Genomic DNA, 17,274 nt, shown 5'->3' on the forward strand with positions numbered 1-17,274 from the left:
GTTTTATTATTCTTGATGTCATTTAGAATGTCTAATATTTCATTTTTTAAATGCTAAACTATAAAGCAATTGCAGGGAAGTCAAAATGTTGCTTTCTCCCATGATGGCTATTTCGATGTGCTTTTTTTTGGATATCGAATTATTTGAAAATAATTTTTCAATGATCCTGCTCTGCTGGTGCCCAAGCACGTCTAGAGTGTCCATGGGGTGATGGACACTGTCTTTGGGGAAGTAGCAGACCAGTCTCATGGCCAGGACACATGTGCTCACAGCTGCCTGCAATTTTCCTTGATTTATAACTGTGACTTTTTTCCTGATAATTTAATGCCTATCTATTGCAATAGATTATTAGCTGCCTGAGACCAGGGATGATTGTATATACATTAATTAGCAAGGAGCCTGGCACACAATAAGTGGTCAATAAATATTTATTGAATGAATGAATGAATGAAGGACTATAACAATGGTTCAGAGCTCAGACCCTAGAGTTACCTGGACCTGAGTGTAAATTTTAGCGTCCCCACTTACTAGGAATGGGGACAATCATTGTGCCTATTCCAAAAGGTGATTTATGGATAGATGTGATTACTGAGGGTTCTTTGTAAATGTTAGCTATAATTTTTATTAGGTGCTGTTGAATTAAAGAGGCTAATATTTGTAAAGTGCTTATAACAGTTCCTGGCACAGGGCAAGTGCTTTTTATTTGTTTATTCATTTTTTTAACGTTGCTGTTTACCGAATTAAACTGCATTCCCTTTGTACAGTCAGTTACAGATATTCTTTGGAAAAGCTTTTACATTCTTCGGAAAGAAAAGGTCTAAAATATGTACTATAAATCCTCTTTAGTTCAAAATATATTAATCTAGAATATGTGATAATTCAGAAAGGAGCCTGGCCTGAACACCTTTGTAGCATTTATGGAGAAATAATTTGTACTACAAAAAAAGGGATCATTAAGCCATTTAAGAAAATGGTTTCAGAGCACTTTGGCAATACCATTCATATATAATTAGCAATCCAAATTTGCAGGGGCTTGTTACCCATCTCCCAAACAGTGGTTTTCAAATTTTTTGGTCTTGATCAAAATGTAAGAAGTGTCTTTTACATTACGACCTAGTGTATAATAATATACATGTGTATGTATGTGTGTGTGTATATATATGCATGTGTGTGTATATATATACATATATATATATCTATATATTTAAAAATATGTGTGTATTTAATGGAAACAGTAGTTCCACCCTAGTGGAGTGATGGACGCACTCTGATTTTTTTCCAAGTTCATTCCATTCTATCCATTCCACCCCGTCTCACTTAAAAAATGCTAATCAAGAGCTACTAAAATAATGTAAAGATCCACTACTGGTTTGAAATCTGTAGCTCAATTAAAAAAATAAACCACCACCACAAAGAAACAAATAAAACTGTTCTAAACCAGTGCTTCTCAAACTTCAGTGTGCATCAGAATCACCTGGCGAACTTGTTAAACAGATTGTTGGGTGCTCGTAGGTGGGTGGTGGTAGAGAATTTGTACTTCTAATAAGTTTCAAGGTAAAGCTGTTGCTACTGGTCTGGGGACAATTTGAGAACCTCTGCACTGAGCAATACTAGTGATTGAAAACAATCAAGCCCCAGTACCTGTTTCCATACGCTGGTGTGGTTCAAGCTTTATTTTCAGATTCACTTACTCTTTGCTTTAGGTTTCCACCTCCACCTGCTGTGGTCCTGGGCATATTCTGGGTTCCATTGCTTCCTGTACACCTGGTGCTACCAGCCAGAATGTCTGCTCTCATCTTCTGCCCACTTGCTCTCTGACTGATAATCTCTTTCTCTCCAGAAAAGTCCAGAAGGTAATGAGGTTACTGGGATGGTCTCACTTGAGTGACAAACATAATGACCCATCACAATAATTCAAGGGACATTTACATTTGATGTTTTTTTCAGGAATCCAAAATGAATTAGTTACTGCCCTGGTATAAAGTCAGCCGACTGTCATGGCAGTGTCTCAAGGCTATTTACTCTTTATGAATTTTGGTTATTTTTCTCCTTCCAGAAGGTGGAACAATGTATAAAGTTACAAATGAAAAATTTCATTAGTCTTGATTGTTTCCGTCAAAGGAAGGTACAACAGAGACATAATACAAGGATTCTTTGGGTAGAATCACTGTTACCTAAAGAGAAAAAGGAATTGCAGTTAAACACTAAATCTAGTTGAGAAAGAAAATAACCCTTAAATGTAAATTGATGAGGTTTTGCCAGTGGTGGAACCTCAGCGTAAGAGGAAATTGGTGAAATCAAATGTGAAGAAGTCTCAGAACTGCTATCATTAGGGCAAAGAGATTAAATAGTCATAGTGTTTGGCCAGGAAACAGCAGTGCGGCAGCTGGATTAGGTACTTGCTTCCACACAAAAGAGAGAATAATACCTGGGACCAAGATGGATGCAGGCAGGGAGAGGCTGCCGGTTGAAATGGGGAAATTGATGATTTGGCCAGGGAAGGAAGCAGCAGCTGAAATGGGGAATCAGAGGTTGTTGGTCGTCTTGAAAAGAAGGGGCCATTGATATCCAATTCAAGCTTTCAGGGAAGGAAGAGCTGTTTGGCTCCAAATTTGGAGAAGGGCCTAGCACCTGAATTCATCTTATGACTGGCTTTCTGTGCTTCTCTCTTTCGCTTTGTCACGCCTGAAGTTTTCTTACTTTCTTTTGAGTAAGTGATTGAGATAGCAATTTCCCCAAGATTTATGAAGTGACCGCTCTATAACAAGAATGGTATTTAACTTTTCTTTGGCCTCAGTGTGCACAAAGAAACAAACGGGTCACTTCTTGATAAAAACTGCAGTTAAATTTTAGGTTTTGGTGGAGGTAGCCAAGATAGATTATGCTTTGGGGCGCAGAACTGCTGAAGGGGATTGTTATCAGCCCTTTTCCACAGTCACCCAACCTTAAAATGCCTTTGACTCTGAGAGCAGGAGTTGCTAGATTTTCCGTTTCTTTTGTCTTTCCAGTCCCATCCCCCATCTCCTTTCAGGAGCCTTGGGATTCAAATGTAGATGAAATGCAGATTCTTGGGAAAATTGAAGAAGTGATTGGTTGGGCTGTTGGGTGGGGAAAGGAAAGAACCTTTAATTTAAGATATTAGTCATTGTTCTGCCGAGATGTGGAATGGCTCTAACTCCTGATCTGAAGAGTCTTATCTTGAGTGGTACCGATTGTCGAATACCAATCGTTCAAATAAATTTGGAAAAGGAGTGAACTGGTGTATGTTGGTCTCCACCACTAACTCAGATCAGGTAAGAACTGAAGCTTAGAACGAGTATATGTGTATTTTAATCGCATGTGTCCATCACCTTGCTTCTCAACCATGTCTATAATTTTTAAGAGTTGTATATTTTACTGGTACAAACTATTGCGCTGAAAGATATCTTCCTTGATGTGTTTAGGGGATGTGATTGCACTTTTATTCTCAAAGTACTTTCACAGCACCCACACACGTGGTCATGGTAACTACTGCAAAACTTCACTATTTCATAAAAAGTGGTATAAATTCAAAGCTATTAAACAATCTTGGACATAATTTGCTTCTGTTATGAGCACTGATAAAACGTTGTTTATATTTAAAAAGTGAGGGAAGAGAGTGGAATTTGCTTAAAAGTAAGACAAATCGAACTAACCAGGTGAAATATATACATAAACAAAACAGCATTAACTAAACCAGTGGGTATTTTAGGTGGAGGGGGGATGAGAGGAGCACAGTGGACAGCTGACCTCAAGTTCTCAGTCACTGGTCGAGTACTTTAGTACAGGTCTCCTCTGCCTTGTTCTTAATTAAGATGGAAACTGACTAATCACTGGAGGAGAAAGGTAGACCAGTGCTTAGGAGAATGGCTTGCTCCTGCTTTGTTACACAGCTGACTTCTACCCCGCGGTTCCTCCTGATGCTGACAGCTAATCACAGCAGCATGGATAACCCAGGTCATCAGGATTAAAGGTCCGTGTACGTTGACTTTTTGGAGTTACCTTTTTTTATGCTGTAATCCCCCCTCCCTTTTTTTCCACAATGAGGGAAGTCTCCTTCGGTTAGGATTGTATATATAGCCAGTATCTGAGTAGAGTTGTGGTTGTCTTTACATCCTCCTGTCTTCCTCCCCTCCCCTTGGTAACAGTGGGGACTTTATATTTACATCGGTCTAGGATTGTATATAGGTTTCTAGGTGAGATGTGTCTGTTCGTTTTATACTGAGGATCCCTTTTTTCTTACTCATGTTGTATTGTGCTTGTGTGACTTTGAACCACCTCTTGCAAGCCTGCGAGCACTTGCAGTACTGAGCGGTCATTGCTTTGAGACTTGCAGGGTATACAAAGTTCTAGTCCTTGCCTTCAAGGAGCTTACAACTTAGGCTGATGAATTTGTGTGCCAGAGAGACGAGAAGCAGATGCAGCAAATAATGTGTTAAGAAGCGCTAATGTTTGGAGGGGGCAGAGAGAACTGGCAGGGCCATCAGAGAAGGCGCCTGGACGGGTTCAGGAGGTGAGGACTTTAATTTGTGATTCTCTTGTCGAAGCATCTGGTAATGGGAATCGGAGGTGTATCAGGTGTCAGGGGCTTTGCTGTGGACACTGGAATTCCAATTCACTGAATAAAAACTTATTTTGTAGGTAGAGAATGGTGTGGGGGGCTGGAGAGTCGAATTGGAAGACGAGATCTGGGGAAGGTCATCGTGTAGAAATGGGAAGGAAGAGTGTATAGAACTGAGTATACCGAGGAAAGCTCCGCAATGGAGCGCGCCTCAGTGGCTGGGGAGGGAGTGACTAATTTTGCCCTGGAAGTCAGAAGGCTTTGCTTTGGAGGTGACGTCGGAGCAGGAGTTTAGGGTAGAAAGGGGGCATTCCAGGCAGAGGGAATCGCAGGCAGAAGCGCCGGCGTGAAGACAATGGTGATTCGACTTGAAGTGACTTAAGGGCAAGCGTTGCGCTTGTTCGTGGGCCTGGAGAGGGCAGGAAGCTCAGCGGGGTGGGTGAAAAGCCTTGTGGTTACTAAACTGTGCGTACGGGGCACCATCGAATTGGGTTTTCGGAAGAAAGCTGGTGGGAGGAGCCTGGTTTCTAGGGGCTCGGTTACGAATTGGAGCCAGAGGGAGCACCAGGAACGGGGTGGCAGGGGAGGAGGCCCTGGGAGACATGAGGGTTTGGCGGGGGCTTCCAGGCCTAAGGGTGGGGGACAACGTGAGACGGGGTCTCTGCAGTGCCCCGCAGAGAAGGTCCGCTCTGTGCGCAGGAAGGTTCGGAGTTGTCGGCTGTTTTGGGCGGTCGGGCCAGGCAGCCCCTTCCTCATTCCGCACGGATGGGTAAACGTCCAGTGTCCCGGCAGGTGTGCCCCGCGAGCTAGCCATGCGGGCCGGCCCTACTTTGCCCCTCTCCCCTGCCAAGCGGAGGAAGGGCCTGACCATCGCTGTGGCCCCGGGAGGGCCGGTCGCCTGCTTGTCCACGCCGTTCCCCCCCAAAGAGAACCACCACTGACAGCTTCGTTGCACTGGAACCCACACCTCCCTGGAGCCCGGATTCCGGCCCCTCCTCCCAGCTGCTCTTCGGAGGAGGCGGACGCTCCGAGAGGAACAGGGAGGCCCAGCGCGGGGGAAGCTGCGGGCCGAGCGGAGGCGGCCGCGCCCTCGCGCCGCCCTCGACTGCGCCGGGCTCCCGCCCCGGCCCCCACCCCCGGCCTGCCGCCGAGCACGCGTGCCGAGCGCGCCGGGCCCCACGCGGGCGCGCGCTCCGGCTCCGGGTCTTGGCGGCGGCCGCGGGGGAGGCGGGCACGTGGTGCGGCGGGGGCTCCACCTGGCCACGCCGCCGGCCCTCCGCGGGCTGGCCGGGCCCGGACAGGCGACGCGGCGGGCGCGCGGGGGCGGAGGCTCCGCGCGCTCCGCAGGGAGGCTGCGCATCGCTGCCGTCGGGGCGGCGGGCTGCGGACGCGGGCCGGCGCGCCCCCCGCAGCCCCCTGCCCAACGTCGGGCCCGCCGGTGCCTGCCCCTCTGCGCGCCCCCGTCCTCCGCCCTCCCGCCCCGGGCCCGGCCCCCACGTCGAGGCGGGCGCGCGGGCGGCGGCGCGGCCCGGCCCGACCTCCGGAGGGCACTGGGGCGAGCCGGGCCCCGCCCACCGCCCCGCCCCCGCCTCCCGCGGCCCCGCCCCCACCCCAGGCTCCTCCCCTTCCTGCCGGCCGGCTCCCCGCGGCCGCCCGCGGCGCCCGGAGCGCGGCCCACCGCTCCCCTCTGCTGCCCCGCCCGCCGGCCGCCCCGCCCCCCCGCGCGGGCGGCCCGAAAACCCGGAGCGCGGGAGCGCGGCTCGGCCGGGCCGGGCGGCCGCACTGGGCATGCTCAGTAGCCGGGGCAGGTTTTTCGGTCGCAAGTAGGAAGCTTTTTGCACTACACCGGAGGGGGGGAGCCGCGGAGCCAGCGCGCCGCCGTGCACCGCCGCCGCGCCCGCCCTAGCCCGGCCCGGCCCCGCGGCGGCGCGATGAGCCCGAGCCCGAGCCGGCCCGCCGGGGAGTGAGCGCGGCGCGGAGGGCGCGTTGCGCAGCTGCTCCTGCGCACAACCCGGCCGGCGGCCCGCACCGGCAGGAGTGAGCGCCGGTCCGCGCCCGCCCGGCGCCGGAGCCGAGCGGAGCAGGAAGCGCAGGCCACGCAGGGACCCAACTGAAACAAAGTGTCGGCCGCCGGCTGCGCGGCGCCTCGCCGGCCCTGCCCCGCGCCCCCCGCTCCGCCGCCCACCATGGCCTCCGAGGAGCTGTACGAGGTACCTCCCCTCCCCCCGGCCCGCCGCCCCGCCCGGCCCCCGCCCGACGGCCGGCCCGCCGCCCCCTCCCCCCCGGCCGCAGTTTGCTGGACGGAAGCGCGTGCGCCCGGGCCCGGCGGCGGCGCCCGAGTTGCGGGGCCGGGGGTCCCGGCCGCGGGGCAGGAGCGCTGAGGCGAGCGACTTGCTCAGACGGAGCCAAAGTGCCCGCGGCGAGGCGGTGGGTGCGGAGCCCGCGGCGCCGCCGGGCGGGGTCCGTGGGCGGCACGGGGGCGCTTTCCTGGCCGTTCGGCGGAGCGCTCTGGGGAGGGTTTGCCTCCGGTTTTGGGGGGGGCGAGAGGAAGGGTGCAACTGTCTCCCGACTCTGCTGCTGGCCTGAGCGATGCACAACATCGCACCGAGAAGGCTAAGCGTTGACCACATGCTTTAATTAGGTTAGCATTGTGGCCGGAGCCAGGAAATTTAAATTTAACGCTGATACACCGTCATTCATTTGCGCCGCAGCGGTGCGAGTGAGAAAGGGCACCCTCGGAACTCTGAGTTGTGGGCGATCGGTCCGCCAGCTTCGACTTCAAGTGGTGCGGTTATCAGTTTGGGTCTTGAGGCACATTTTGTGCGCCTCGATGTAACTTCTTGACGTGTTGCGAAGTCGACTTCCTGGGAGTACAGAAGCTTGGAAGGCCCCCTGTTCTTTTGGACAAATGGTTCTTCTGTTGCGTATACGTATTTGTAAATAGGTCTTCGTAAGAGACTAAAACTTCTGCATTACTCTCGATTTACCTCTTGGATGCGTTTAGGGACCTGGGTGTTTAGGGACTTAAGGAAGCGTCTGTAAAGAGTAGAGCCCCTTGGCCCCTGTGAACCCTTAATAAGAACCAGGTGAGCCTTCTGAGGGGTCTTTTCTTGTGGGTATGTTATCGCCGTTGGCACAGAATGGAGCTCTGTTGCCAACAGTGATAGCCTTCTAGCAACTTTTTGTTGCTTTTTTTTAAAGCAAGTTTTTGTTGCTTTAAAAGCAAGTGTTCGTAAAAGTTCTCACGAGGAGGCTGCCTTCTGGAGAATCAATGGTAAGGTTGTTGGCCTCCCCTTACATTGTACGTGGTCAGTGTACCTTAGCTGGCACTGAAAATGTTCCATTCTGTTCAACTATTTCACACGTTAGCTGTGCCCTACTGTATTCAAGATACTATCTTGGGTCATTTGGGTACTAAAGGGAAAAAAAACCTCCCTGTTCTCAAGAAGCTTCCCTTCTAAAAAGTAAAGTGTTGTGTTTGGGAAAGGCCCAGAAGTAGAGGCTAAGGCACGCAGTTGGGACAGTACATAGTGTGAGAGCATGAGGGATTTTGGTTTCTACATTAGACTATTCTTTGAGAGTTGAGGCTTGAGTATTCACTCTTCATTCATTTTTGTGATTGTAAATACGTAATCAGTCAACTTGTTCCATTAGTGTGTGGGTGAGGGTAGCACCTTATACATAGGTTGTATCTCATGTGTAAAAAATTATTCTGAAGACAACACTTTTACCACCAGTGCATTATGAACTAAATTTAGTTCTTTGCTTACTGTATATCTTCAGGTTTTCCCTTCTGCCGGCAGCATCCATTTATAAGTCACCTTTTGTACAAAGTTTGTGTTCATTCATTGTGTTATTGAATGCCTACCCTATGGAGGTTCCGTCGGGAGCTAGGGAGGGATGAGGGACGGGGATGGTGCATGCCCTCAAAGAGCATCTGTTGGAAGAACTAAGTACACCTGCACAATTGAACTCTTGATTCTGAGTTTTAGTTTTGGAAAAAAGTGTTATAAGCGTAGAGTTGAGGTGACGGTAAATAGCGTGGTCAGTATATTTCAAGGTGAATTTTCTCACTTCTCCTTTACTTGTAGGCAACACTGTGACTATATGAGGATTGAAAGTTGATATTTGAAAGTTCTGCATAGCGATTGAGAGCCTGGATTTGGAGTCAGAAAACCTAGTTATTGAAATCCAACCCTGTCACCTTGAGCAAATTAACCTTGAAAGCTCAGTGTCCCCATCTGTAAAATTGGGATCAAAGCTTACCTCATAGAGCTGTGACGTTTAAATGAAAAAAACATGGAAAGCATACCTGTGGTTCCCAGAGAGAACACTCAGAAAGTGGTGGTTATTGTGTTATTGTGTTCTGCCTGATCTAACATGCCTCCTGGAGGCCTGGATTTGCTTCTAAAGGTATAGAATTGTACTGTTGTAATCAAGGCAGTATTATTTGTGAGGCAGAAATGATAGTAGTCGTAAGTAAGCGCTGCGTCTGACTGGCAGCTTGTCTGGGGGTTGGGGGGGGTGGTTCGGGAGCACTAAGGTATGTTAGTAGCCGGGTCCTGGGGCATGAGTTGCCTGGTTTTGACCAGTTCTGCCTAAATCGAAGGAGAAGTTTCATGTTTGGCCTCCGACTCCACAATTCCAGAGGGATATTCTGGCAGAGGAGGAAGTTCAACATCTTGCTTTTTGAAGTAACTGGGCGTGGTAAGAGCACGGGGCGGGCGTGGTAAGAGCACGGGGCTGCCGTAGCCCCGTGAACTTGGGCGAGTTACCTGATTGCGAAGCCTTTGTTTTCTCACCTAAAAACAAATGAGATCTCCAACACTTAGCATGGTTCCTGGTATGTGGTGATAGGTCCTTAGTAAATGTTTAAGTGCTTATTGTAACTGTGCCTTGTGAATAAAAAAATAAGGGAGCAGAGCCTAGAGAAGATGGGATGGAGCATTAGCCTCCCAAAATTGCAAATACTACTCTTCGTTGAAGGACAGAATTGATTTACCCCCTGCATCGCCAGCAGCTGGGATCAGGGAAGACAGGTTTTTTAAATTTACCCATGCTCTGAACTTTCTAGTCTTCACAAAAAGACAAGCATCCTTTACCTCAGGGGTCCACGAACTTTACGTAAAGGACCAGATAGTTATTAATAGTTGAGACCTTGCAGGCCAGGCAGTCTGTTACCACTGCTGAGCTTTGCTTTTGTTGCCCAGAAGCAGCCATCGGCCATGCCCTACAGGAGCGAGCGCCATGCTCCAGTAGAACTGTTTGTGGACGGCGAAATTCAAATTCCGTGTCATTTTTACATGTGATGAAATAGTCTTCCTCTTTAAAAAAAAAAAAAATCCATGGATTCTACAAAAACAGGCAGTGGGCTGGATTTGTCCTCCAGGTCTTAGTTTGCTAGCCTCTGCTTTAGATGATCAGCTGTTCTGGAGCTGAGTTTTCTGCTGGGGTTGGGCGTATGGAGGGTGGGATGTGGAGTAGTTAAAGGCCTTCTAGCTCCAATCCTAGCTCTAGACTTAGAGCCAGACGTTGTGGATTCCACGCTTCCCTTCTGTGTTGGGAAGGGAAGAGCTGTATGTCTTAAGTAACTCTCTCCTGAACTCCCTCATCTGTAAAATGGGAATGATAATCACTGCTTCAAAGAATTGTGAATCCTGAATGACATTAGCATGTCAAAGCAGTTTAGAGTTGATAAAACGCTATAGCCAGGTATTAAGTGGTTACGTTTACCCTACGAAACATCTTTATTTTCCATTCTTAAAGGGAAAGAAAAAACCACGCCGTGCTCAAACCTTGAAACCAAACCTTTTTTCCTTTGATTATATTGATTATATCACCAAAGGAGAGAAAAGATCAAAAGGATCTTAACCTATCTAGTGGCCAAATAACCACCAGAAGAGTGAGTTCATGTGCTTTGAGAAAGGAATCTAATACAATGAAAGCAGCGTTCTTGTTTATCTTAATCATTCCTTTCTCTCAGCGGGTGTGGGTTTTTTCCCCTCTGAGAACTACTGTAGTAGCTTAATTTAAAGTTCAGGAAGATCCCAGTGATCTTGTCTTGGCCTTCTGAGAAATTTATCCAACACATGCATGTTTCAGGCAATCAAAAATGGAAGTAAGCTTTTAAGAATGAAATTATACCTGGCTTATAAAACGTGTCTTCAAGTTGATTGGTTTGGAAGGATAATCAGGATTTGGGGGAAAGTTAAGTCTTTCGGATCTTTCTCCTTAATTTGGGATGAGATTGCACCTCTCCCGCGCACCGCAGGAATTTTAGTTGTAAGTCAGATCCGCACGTGTGGTCCAGATGCAAGTCACAAAGATGAGGAGACCCCGTGACTGTTGGTCAAGACGGACCAGCATCTGCCGTGTGTGGTTAGCTGGCTGTTGAGATTGAGATCCCCCAAAATAAGAAAGCAGAAAGCGTTATTTGACTGCTGGGATTGATTGTGTGGTAGTAGAGTCACGTGTGTGTGGGGGGGGGTGTTTTGAACATTAACACACTCTCTTAAATGTGAATTGCGGAGAATACTCCTGCCTGAGCAGGAGTGTGGAGACATCACCTGTGCTTTTCCTTTGAATTTGCTTCCAGGTCCTGTGTACTCGAATAAGTTTTTCTCTTCTTGCTGTGATACCTAAGAATCATTTAATCTTTTCCTCATGCTCTGTGATGATTTTAACCATTGAACGTATTTTCATGGTGTATTGGAAGTACTTCATTCAGTTCTGTGTATTTGAGCTGCACAGAGCCGGTCTAAGTCGAGTTTCTGTGAATAAGGAGTCATCATTTGTATATTGTGTGTATCTGTAGGTACATAGCATCATTGCGGTTTCTGATAAGATAGAATACATGCAGATTCTGGGGCCCAGACCATGAGCTTGTAGTTTTCAGTGTTTGGATGGAGACAGGAATCTCCGCTTCAGAAAGCTTCTTTCTGGAATGTGGGTGGAGTTAGGAGCCTCTGGATTGCACTGGTCTGTTTGCGACAACACTGAGGGGTCGGGATGTGCCTTTGAAGAAGTCGAGCTCCAGGTGGACCAGACAATTGCGGGCCCGTTGACCGTTGCCGGTGTTTAACTGAGTCATTCCAGGAAGGGAGCATTAAAAACACTCGGTAGTTAGGTATAAGGGCTGTTTCTGGAATGTCTGTTTGCTATCTTCATCGTATGGCGCACTTGTCCACCAGATTGTAAGATTGGTGCATACAGTTTTTAAAACTAGGATCTTTTTTCTGGTCATTAATTTCCACAGTTCACATTTTTCAGTAGTTGCATAATTGTTGAATTATTCAATACATTTTAATGAAAGAGTGAATTAAATGAATGACTTACCTCCAGTTTCCCCTCCCCCAGACGTGACGCCCAACACTTAGTCCCTCATCCACATATGTGGTTTTAATGCGAGGATGGGGAGAACTTCCAGCTGTACTGTTTCCCACACCAACTTAATTCTCTCCAGCTTTTTAAGCTGGTCAAGGCCTGGGAGGCCCGTGTTCTCTGGGGAGTCTGGGAAAGGTCTTTTGCTTTGTGTGAAAATTTGTTCAAGTAATAAGAGTGTTTTTTTGGGGGGGGAGAGGATCAGCAGCTTTCCTCTGTTTCTCAGGGGGAATCTGTGACCCCAAAAGTATTAAACTTGTTCTTGAGACCTTTGAGCTAAGCCTTGGGTTTCACTACCCTTCATTGATGCCTTTGACATTGTTTTTGCCAAACTCAGCTCTGCTTCAGCCAGAGCCTGTGGTGAAACTGTGTTCAAACCTCGCTGATCGGGCTTGGAAGATGCATGCTAGTTGTGGTGTTTAAGTGGCTCTTCTTGAAATTCTGCATACGTAAAGCCTCAAGTTAATATTCTAGCTCCACTTCTGACAGTGCAAGGACTTGAGATACTTTAACTCTGATCCACCCCTGAATGTACATGCTATTATTTTCCAGTGTTAATCAGCATCCGTGCAAAAACCCTCGCAAAGTAGAGCATTATTGTTGCATACAGACAGTATTTCTTTAGCTTTGCCTGTGTCTTTACCAGTTTCTTTGATCGTCAGTCTTCTATCTCAGAACTTCCTTCTGGATTCTTTTTTTTTTTTCCCCTTAAGTATGTCCTTTAGACATTTCTTTAGGGAGGGGTTGTTGGTGGAAAAGTCTCTAGTTTTTTGATTACCTGGAAATGCCTTTCTTTTGCCCTCATTTTTGAAAAATAGACTTGATTCCAAATAAAACTAGTTACTTGGTTGTTTTTGTTCAGCATTTTGAAGCTATCATTCCGTTGTCCTCTGGCTTCCCCATTATTCTTGAGGAGGCTGTCAGTGTGGAGGTCTGTCTTCTGTCTCTGGTGGCTTTGGGATCCCCTCTTTGACTTTGGTGTTCTCTAGTTCTGTTACAGTGTATCTCTGTGTGACTTTCTTTTTATTAATAATCTTGGTATATGTTGTGCTTCACTTGTGGATTTGTGCCTTGCCAGTTGTAAAAGACTGTTGGCCATCTTACCATCGGATCCCGCTGTACTTCTAAACTCTCCCTCTGCAATTCCAAGGAGGCACTTATTAGATCTCCTCATCCTCACCCTCTTGTTGCCATTTCCTTGTTTCTGTTTTGTTTGCATTCTGGGTATTTCCTTGGATCTCACTTCTAGTTCACTAATGAGCTGTGTCCAATCCATTCTTTAACTCATCCATTGAGTTTTTAATTTCAACAATTATATTTTTTTACTTCTAAATATTCTGGGTACCCCTGCCCCCAACCTGTTAGTCTGTGGCTTGCTTTCTTCATCTTTGATGTTTGTCTGTTTTTATGATTGATTCATTCATTATGGTTGGATTGGAGGAGTTACTGGGGCATTTGGATGTTTTCCTTGCTTCCTGCAAGCCCAATGAAGTGCTAAGAATTACATTTTATTGAAGATCTGTTATTTTGCAGTGACAGTGCCCTTTGGAACCTTGTTTGCTTTTTTTGCCAGAATCTGAAGACACGTATTGAGTTGGAATTTGTGGTATCGTGACTAGGGATCAAGGGCTTGAGCCGATGCTTGAGATTTACCTAAAGATACTGAGAACGCAAATAAAGTGTAAACTAGATTTCAAGGGAACTGTTTATGAAAATGGATATAATAGTTACAACAAATGCTTCTGAAGCAAAACGTTCAACATCTTCGTTCTGCCCGCCCTGATATATAGGCATATCTTGTCTAACTTTCCTTTGCCTGAGGTTGGCCTGTTCAGTTGGTCTGGGCTAGTGAAGCCATAGTTGTTGGCCTAACTTGGTCCACACCTACACACCCCATCCCTCCTCTGTACCTTTGTGTTGCCATTTTTTCAGTACATGGTGGTTTCCCCAGCTTGCCAGCCTCAGTGTCGGTCCTCATTCAGGACCTCATCAGAGTTCACTGTTAGCAGGAATCCTCCCCTTCAAACTCCATGTGACTAATTTCCTCTTTGTTTTTGCATTATAATAATTTGTACTTGCTTATTTATTAGTTTTTCTAGGTATTAAATAATATGACATATATTTTCTCCTGGAAAGGTTGGCTACCTATTTTTTGGTTGATTGTAGTGCCTAATCTGAGGATGTGAATGTGGTGAGCAGTCAATAATAATTGCTGACTTTTAGCTGAAATACAAATATTATAGTGACTGGAGTTGCATTATTTGAAATTATACCATATATGTGAGAATTGTGCATTTAGGTATCTTGTTTGAAAAGCCATATGGTGTTTTGGAGGAAAGTTATTTCTAAACTTGATACAAATTATTTGGAGGAAAACTGTGTTCCTGGAAAGAGTATTTGAACTGTTGGCCGCAGCATTTTTTATGTTTACCCGCTGGTGAAAAGTGGGGTGGGGGGATGTCTGACAATAGTGTTCTGTAGTTGGAGAAGTCAGCTCAGTATACTTAGGAAATGTCTTTACTCTTTGTCTCTCTCCATTTATAACGGTCTCTGCCGTGTGACCTCCTCAAGAGGTTGGTAGTTTCCAGTGTTTGTTGGATGAAGCCCCCCAGTGTTGGTTGCAGGTCATGAATGTCTCTGGTTAAAATGTTAACATTTTTCATCAGTAGGTTACTGTTTAGGATTTCAGTGCATCCCAGAGTTGCAGGCAGAAGCATGTCTTATCTTAGCATGTAACTGATCTGGAAGCTTCAGCTGTTCAGAATATGTGAGAACCAAGACAGAAAAAGTCCTCTTGGCTGTAAAAAGTTGTCACACCCCATACGCACTGAACACTCTGGGTCTCTCTTGGAGACCGTTTGCCTGTATTTTCGGCATGACGTGCTTGGAGTATACGGCTTCCTTAGCTTGTTAGAAGCAGATATCTGGTAAGGGAAAGGGAGCCGCCGCAGGGAGGTGAGCTGACATTAGTAAGTTTGCTCGTGCGATGAGCGGAACTGGGAAGCTGGGGACGGCACCTCCAGGTCACGGATAGTAGGGGCTCCTGAGTCCCCTCAAGCTTGTGGAGGGCATGTTTACAAAGTGGAAAACGGTATGTTGAAAAGAGCTATCAAAAATGATTTGTAAAAAGTTTTGGGATATAAGTGGCAAAGCTCAGTTTAATTTTATGGTGTTCCGGAGTTTCCAGAGGAGAGAGAGCAAGTGTCCTCGTAGGGGGATGGAGGGGGGAGTGGGGGGTTACAGCCTGGCCTGTTTCTGAATCCTCCTGGCACCCTAAAACCTCTGTGGAGCTAACCGCGTACTGCAGAGAATGATCTTTGGTTTGACACGAAGTGTTTTAAGAGTGATTACCAGTTAACACTTCTCCGTGAATCTTTGGGTCAGGTTGATGCTTCAGGAAGTTGGTGTCTTCGTACAATTCTTCATCCCCTGCTGGGTATGTCCCCCTACCCCCGCCGGGTTAAGAGCAGGGACTTGCCCTGTCATCTTCCATGATGACGCTGGGTAAAGGAAGGATTAGGTGATTTGCTGAAATGTAAATGAGAATATTTGAATTGCATTATTGATGAAAATTTTTGAAAAACCTTGTTTCACTCATTGTTTTTACCATTGAAGTTTAAAGAGATTTATTTTCTATCTGAAGTCGTCTCACTGCTGGGTGTTGAAGAGAAGGCGCAGGAGCTGTTTCTATCTCAGGTCTGCCGCCTGCTTCTCTGCTTAGCAGAGCGATGGTGCTGGTCCTTGGTCAGGCGTGGGAGCATGTGGAGGGGCCTGTCTGCTTCATGCTCCTCCCAACCCACAGGCTGGGCCAGAGCCCCCTAGAAAACGTCCTGTTTTCCGGGCATCTCCAGCCTTCATTCCTCTCTCTCTCCCGGATCTCCTGTCCCCTCGTCCAGCTTGGTCCCGCCAACCTGATTTCCATCCTCCGCCAGGTGTCCTTTGAGCCAAGGCTTCCTTCATCCCATTTGGTCTCTGGACCTGGCGTCTCTGCTGGCTTGTTGCTCTGCTCAAAGCTCTGGGAAGGAGCATCCCGCTGCCCCGTTGGCTCACCTTGCCTTTCATCTGTACGCTTCAGAGGGAACTCCCCGGGCTGCCTGACACCTCCGACACCTGCGGTGGCGCCCAGCCGGCTCTCCAGCTCTCGGCCAGCGTAAGGGGCCCCTGGCTTTGTCCTCTGACTTCCCTCCCTCGTGCAGGTGTGCTTTTGAACTCAGAGCACCAGGTAAAGGGCTATTTTGTGAGCATTTTTAAGGAAGGAGAGGCGTGTGTGTAGTGGCAGGGGTGCTACCTAGAACAGGACGTGTATCGCCTCTTCCAGAAAAAGTCTCCAGAATTATTTTACGTGCCACCATTCGGCAACACTAGCTTCAGCTCATAAGTGAGCTTTCTGAGAACGTTTGGTTTAAATTGAGAGGCACAGATTGAAAAGTGTATTCCCAGGGGAAACAGTCCCTCCTAAGTAGGTCCAGGTTGGCGCCGATTACAAATGATGAGGCTGCGATGATTTCGTAGAAAGAGCGAAAGGTGGTGGAAATGAGATCTTGTCACTGTGTGCGCGCGCGTGTGTGTGGGTGTGCGCGTGCGTTCACCGTGGCGGGAGGTTCCGCTGACCCAGGAACCGGGTCAAGATCAACAGGGGCGAGACTGTGGTGGTGAGTGGGCAGCTTCACGGCAGTGCCTCCCCAGCTCTGTCCGGAGGATGACCTGGGAGAGAGAAAGGCCGGAACCACCCGTGGCTGGGTGGGGTGCGCGAAGGGCTGTTCCCAAATCCAGGTCTCGCGGGCCGATCCCACCGAAAGGAAAGCTCAGCCCTCGGGCCCTTTGCTTGGCTCATTTCTGCTGCAGTAGAGGGTCGTGTCTTGGAGTTCAGTTGACTTTTTAAGAAGCCTTCTCTAGAGTGGAGCTCCCCTCGGGGAGGCGTGCCCCCTGAGTGCTGGAGGAGGGACCCTGGAGAGTCAGGATGCTCGTGTGGCCCCGCAGGCGGCTGAGACCTCTTGCTGCCCCCTGACTCGCATCTCATTCCCCAGCCGGGGGGACGGGACTGGGAACAAAACCGAGGTGGAAATTCCCATTCCTCCTGTGTTTGCGCCATCTTCCACTTTTCTGCAGTGTGACCGTGTTTCTCTGTGCTCCTGCCATCCTACGGGGCGCCGCTCCCACGCCCACCTGTGAGGACCACTCTCGGGGAGGAGGGATCTGGCTGTGTCCCCCACCCTCCTGGAGGAGCTGTCCCATGCCAGGCACCATTGCCGGGCCGCATGAGGTCGGCTAGAGCCCTGGGTGCTCTCTGAAGCCGCGTGGAGGCCCAGCGGAAG

The 17,274-nt window shown here is 48.2% G+C and overlaps 1 protein-coding gene across 1 annotated transcript in view; it reads left to right on the forward strand.

The window, feature by feature from the left end:
• Positions 1–6,548: 6,548 nt before the first annotated feature.
• The window catches only part of CDYL (chromodomain Y like), a 151,668-nt gene continuing 140,942 nt past the window's right edge, over positions 6,549–17,274 (forward strand). Inside the window, exon 1 of the mRNA XM_061195685.1 lies at positions 6,549–6,789. Coding sequence (XP_061051668.1) covers positions 6,766–6,789 — 24 coding nt within the window. The 5' untranslated portion in view covers positions 6,549–6,765. The remainder of the gene's footprint in view (positions 6,790–17,274) is intronic.

This window comes from Eubalaena glacialis, chromosome 7, assembly GCF_028564815.1.
Source record: "Eubalaena glacialis isolate mEubGla1 chromosome 7, mEubGla1.1.hap2.+ XY, whole genome shotgun sequence".
Lineage (NCBI taxonomy): Eukaryota > Metazoa > Chordata > Mammalia > Artiodactyla > Balaenidae > Eubalaena > Eubalaena glacialis.